The sequence below is a fragment of the Mobula hypostoma genome, chromosome 10 (genome assembly GCF_963921235.1).
Source record: "Mobula hypostoma chromosome 10, sMobHyp1.1, whole genome shotgun sequence".
In the NCBI taxonomy this organism is placed as follows: domain Eukaryota; kingdom Metazoa; phylum Chordata; class Chondrichthyes; order Myliobatiformes; family Myliobatidae; genus Mobula; species Mobula hypostoma.
Genome location: NC_086106.1, coordinates 110903840 through 110909839, shown reverse-complemented (window position 1 = coordinate 110909839; position 6000 = coordinate 110903840). Strand labels below are relative to the sequence as shown.

Here is a 6000-nt window from a genome sequence, read left to right as displayed (position 1 = left end):
TAGTTTACAAAAATTAGTACAACAGATTACATAAATAAACTAAATCACTTTAAATAGGCCTTGTACAGTTGACCAAAGCAAATGACTTTGGCAAGTTTTCTGCAGCTGCAGAAAAACTCTCCCTGGACTTTTTAAAACACTCATCTAATTTGCTTTGAACCTTTACTACACAGTTTGCCTTTTGCAGGGCTAATCGCAATCTGTGAGATTCCTATTATCATTTTTTTTCTAACATTGGCTCTGTGAAATTTAAGTAATGAAATTACACATTACAATATTGGTATTTAAAATTTATACAAGATTCATAGCTCATTACCTTTATACAAAACTGATTCTTTCCATATACATTAGGGTAAGCACGATACCAAATCGTGTCATTACTTCCCACAATCTGCTCATATATATATTCAAAAACAAAAACTGGCATTCTGCCTCAGAAACAAACTTGTCCATTCTTACATTAATTATAATACAAATGTATTTCAATTTCATATTTAAAAGAACAAAACTGGAATTTTCTTATCAAAGAAACCCAGCATTTTTATACTTTACAACTTATAAATGCAACATGTCAATTGGCAGAATACCAGAGCTTATTTTTCATGTAGATCAGGACTGCACCTTGACTTGCAGTACTTGATTAGGATTTCAGAAACTAGTCTATTACACAACACCTTGACGGTCCTGATGGTCTTGACGGTTGCAGTGAATCCAAATGACATCTTAATTGAGAGCTGGGAAATTATGTTATTAGGCACAAATTACATGGCGCAGGGTTGAGGGTTGCAGAAATGTGTCGAGAGGCTAACACGTGCATCCACGGTCTCACGAATCCATTCAATTATAAAGAAAAAATAAACATCTAGCTTCCCAAAGGCAAATGACTTCTTACTCTAGAGTTTGTGAGACTGGATTATTTTCCTAAAACTGAAAATGCAAGGTGGAAAGGCAAGAGCTTCAAAGGGATGTACAGAGTAACTCCAAAGAAATAAAATCAGATTTTTTTTTAATATTGACTGAAAATTAGAAGATAGTAAACAAATTCATAGTACAGTATCTGTTGAATAACTGCAATTTGTCCCATAGACACGTTCAATATAAGGCAATCTTTTCATTAAAGATGTACAGTGAATTAGTATTTTTAAATAGCAGTAAATTTGCATTGCTAATTTAATTGGCCAATTTCTCTACCCTATACATAAATTCTCCAACAATGAAAAAGTCTGAATCACTAAAACACCATCACTAAGTGTGCACCCAAACCAAAACTATACATCAAAAAAGGAAATGTTTTGATTTAAAAAATCCAAACAATGAAAAAAAAAATTGTAATTCAATACAAGTACTAACAATATGACAAAATTATAGGCCAAGGATTCACCCTGGACAAAATGAAAGCAAAAGCATTATAGTTTAAATAAGTTATTTACCATGCTAAGAACAAATCTTAATTAAGGGTTCAATCAACCGACTTAAGAAACCAAATGCCAGAATTGTTCCCCAAATACATATTTAAGCATGGTAAAATTGTTTCACTTCATATACAATGCAACAGTGCACACTTGTAATAGAATCAATACAAAATGTCCAAACCCATACTAAAGATCTTTTTTAACATATGTCAGGAAGCAGTCACACAGAAATATTAGGTATGGCTATCTTGAAATTTCCTCTGCATTCTGGAGTAAAATTTTATATGGTTCACTGTTTAATACAGCTAGCTAATTCTACTTTACATCAATACTGGGAGCACAAAATTGCGGAGGCCACATACTAGCCAATGTTATCACCAACAGCGCGACCTAAAACGGCCTGACGACATATGGGACACGTGGAGTTTTCAGACAGCCAGCGATCGATGCAGTGAACATGATACTCATGTGAGCAGGGAAGCTTGCGAAGCTTGTTGCCAGCAGTGTACTCACTAATGCATACGCTGCAGGTTTTAATTGCATCGCTCTCCCCAAAATTTCTTGTGGACAGGTTGTCAATTTGCTCTTTAGTCAGTCCCCTTGGCTGATCATCCTCATCTTCATCATTTAGCAAGAAGAAATGGGCAAGCCTAAGTATAGGCAAAGTGCCACTTTCTTCAAGTCCAAACAAGCCTCGAGTCTGCTGAGCTTCTCTTCTCCTTGCACCAGTTGTACTATCTGTTTCACTGTCATTCCGCTGCACTCCTGCCTGCTGCTCTCCTGTTCTACCTATTGAAGCAACGTTTGGAGACTCACTTGTGCTGTTCTGTGACTCGGAGACTTCCTGCACTGGATTTCGGCCCCTGTTGCTTGTTTCAGAGTCACTGTCACTGTCCACAAAGGAACTCAATTCCCCACCCATCATTATTCGGCGCAGTATGGTTTGGAGAGCAACCGAGGCAGCCTCCCCAAGACCCGAATCAGAAATCCTGCGAAAAGGAATCCGAATGGTGCTTACATAAGTTCGCACCCCTGCTCTCTCAGAGCGGGAGAAAGTGCGCCTCAGTCCACCACGCTCACTTTCATACACAACTGTGTTGTCTGTTGTTTGGGATCTTGAGCGGGTCCTGTTAGCTATACTATCTCTATCTGTATTTTCACCAGGTCTTACCCTTCTCACTTGCAGATCTAACATAATGGTAGGTGGTCGTCGTCCAGCTGTAGATGAATCATTGGAGGAAGCTTCTGTAGGATCAACCGCTTCTTGGGAAGACTCTCTAGGTTCACTTGACTCAGACACTGAGAAAGGATTAGTTACTCCCGTCAACCCTTCATCTCCAACCCGACTCTGCCTGGACACTACGTGCTGCCTAGTTCTGGAACTTCCTTCTGTCCCACTCTCTGAACTGGACCTCACGGACCGGAGGGAAGTCTGGCGTCGTGATCTACTTGTTCCTTCAACTGGATGCAAGGGTGAACGGCTTCGATTGCTTCTTGTTCTAGAGGACCTTCGACGTTCTGGACTTCTGCTTCTGCCAGTTTGTACACGACCTTGAGGTGGCTGGGTTTCAAGGTCTTGTCTAAAAGGTTCAGATCTGTTTTCATAAGAAAATTCCCCATTTGGTCTTCTACTCTGTCTAGTAACACCAGTCTCAGACCTCTCTGGTTCACTTTGGACACTTTCCTCTGTTACGGTTACTGGTGGAGCTGTTACTGCTTGTGCAGGTTGTGCTGTTGTTGGTGGGGATGGGTTTATGTTTCTAGATGGTACAGGTGTCACAGCTTCTTCTGTTGGTGGCAATGTTGTTCCTGCATTCGAAGTGTCCATGAGCTGCTCACTTTCCATCTCGGCACTTTGATCGATTCTACCTCGACTGACATTGATTTCCAAGCTGAATCTAAAATCACCACTTGTTGGATTTGTACGACTGACTGCTCTCCATGAGCGATTCCCACTCTGCCCACTTCTCGTCGTGTTACCCGTCTGTCTAAAAGCATTCAACCACTCCAGAAGTGAATCGCCACTTGACCCTTCGTCCAAACCTTCAGCACCTACAGGGACAAAACAAATAAACATCAATAACTGAAAAACATAGCTCAGCAAATGTGTAGGGTCCTTTTGATTCTCTGAATGTTATGAATCCTCCAAACTGTTGGAATAAAACCTAGCCTGATTGTTTAGAACAGTACAGCACTACATTCAGGTGGCAAACATCTACTTTCAGGGTGCCAAGAGTGCCCTTGGATCTCCAAAAGAGTGTCTGCAGAAGCACACACAATTATGTGGCCTTATATGCCATGAGACATCTTGGCATTAGTCTTGAGGTCTGAAAACCTGCCTCACTAATGCAAGATGGATCACCAAAACTGGAGTTCAAGCTTTGGGTGATGTTACTTCTTAACCTCGCACGGCGAAACATATGTTTTGGCAGAAGAAAGGAAAACCTATCAACAGTATTTAAAAAGACCACCTACTTCAAGTTTAATTTCTAGACTTTGCTATTTGCTAAGCACCATGTGAATGGTGCTTCCTGTAGTTGCTTCAAGTTTATTGACTTTGAGATGCCCAGACATATTTTCCTTTAGAATACAGCGAAAGAGAACACAAGTGCTTCTGGATGATGGAGTGCCTCGAAAGGAAGGGCAGAACATCATACTTGTCCAGAGAAATCAGGGAGCAATTTTCCAACTTAAACCACAGCAGTTTGCTGAGATGCATACACTTCAATAAGATCATCTAAACTCAGTACCACAGATAGTTAAGGGCTACATTTTGTCACCAACTTTCTTGCACCATTGGAGCTGCAGATATCTGTAACTTTTAGAGATTTTCTAAACCCTGCTATATAAGGTGCTAGACTAAGGTTCTCCATTCAAAGAAGATTTACAACATTTCATTCCCTCTTACTGAATTGTTAGCTTTAAAGGGAGGATGCTGATACAGCTTTGCACATATTATAATGCCAAACTGGAACCACGATGTCTAACTGTTGTCATGGCCAAAGTTCTGACGCTTCTATTGTGCGTCACCTCCACTATGCCAAATACGTTTGAGCCACTAAAGCAAACCAAAGGGTGGGAAGTTGGGCACAAAGGTACCCATCAAGGACACCATTAACCTGGTCCACGTGGGGCACGCGTAGTGCTACAACATAAAAACAAAATAAATCAGACCATTGGCACATTGATACCATGTTTCTGCTGACTGGATCACTGTGAAATCCTGCTGTACAAAGCCAGAGGAGCTCTACAGACAGACATTTCCCCAGTATATCCATCACCCTCCTTTTGGCTTCAGCAAAGTGGCCATTATCAAATTAAACACAGAAAAGATAACTTTGATTTGTTAATACAAAATCCCTGAAGGAACTAAACATCCACTTTGTTTTACTGGGCATGTCCACATCTTCCAAACTCCTCCTATCCCAAGAAAACATCTTTTACTACAGCTATCCAATATACTTGCTCATTTATTATGAGCTATGTCAACCAATATAAAAGATCACCCTAATTTTCTCCTCCTTTTTATGGCAAATTCATTTCAGCTTTCAAACTATCATTTCTGCACCAGAGTGAAGATTACCCCAGGCCTAGGCATTGATTCAACATGCAGCAATGACATTTACATTTGGAGGCCAAGATTCAAGTAATCAAAAATTCTTCTATTGAAGCATATGAGGGGATGGGCTTCATATAAAACATAAAGATAAAGAACCTCTACCAAATTACCCTGTTGCACAAAATCACCAGCCCTAGCTCTGCAACAAGATGCTGAAAAACCAAAATTTCACATATTGGGAGCCTCCTCATACTGAAGACAGACTTCAATATGAAAAGCAGCAAAAACTCCAATGTGAGAGCTTTCAGTGAACTGTAAAATTAGAAACCAAACTCAACGCACTGAGCATCCTTTTGAACGCCTTAGAGAAATGGATGAAGATTAATGGAGAAACATCAGCAAACCAATCTTTACAAAATCCTCTAAATCTATTAGCAAAATCTGAGAACCAATGTCAGCATCCTTACCCAGGCTAAGGTCTTTAAGTTTGAAGCTATGATCATGCTCAACCAGTGGGGGTGGGCAGGTCACATTGGTGTCAGAAATATGAATAGACTACTGAAACAAACACTCTCTTCCGTGCTCCATCATAGTGAAAGACTTTCAACACAACATAAAAAAATTACAAAGATGTTTACAAGCCTCCTGAGAAAAATATAGCATATGAACCAACTCACAGAAATCCCTGTTTCATGACTGCTCAAAATGGAGAAGGTTCTCAGCACTTTGAGTAGCTATGATGGAAGTAAGTGGAGCTATGCACAAACAGAAAGAACGCAAAACATCCTAAATCCCTACCGGCCCACTTGTGACACTCTGGTTCTCAACATCACCCAGCTGAGGGATTTTCAACTTTGACAGATTTCCTAAATAGTAACTACTTATATTTGTGCCTTCCATATTTATGAGTTATCACTTAACCCAAGAATTTTCCTCCAATTGCTCATTTATGGGCAACTTCTTACTGTAGATCAAAGTTAACTTCAAACTGTAGAAATGTAGAAGGCTAAAGCTAATTCAAAATGAATT

The 6000-nt window shown here is 39.9% G+C and overlaps 1 protein-coding gene across 1 annotated transcript in view; it reads right to left on the bottom strand.

The window, feature by feature from the left end:
- Nucleotides 1–208: 208 nt before the first annotated feature.
- The window catches only part of rlim (ring finger protein, LIM domain interacting), a 70975-nt gene continuing 65183 nt past the window's right edge, over nucleotides 209–6000 (bottom strand). The window contains exon 4 of the mRNA XM_063061037.1: nucleotides 209–3464. Within this exon, the coding sequence (XP_062917107.1) occupies nucleotides 1774–3464 (1691 nt within the window). The 3' untranslated portion in view covers nucleotides 209–1773. The remainder of the gene's footprint in view (nucleotides 3465–6000) is intronic.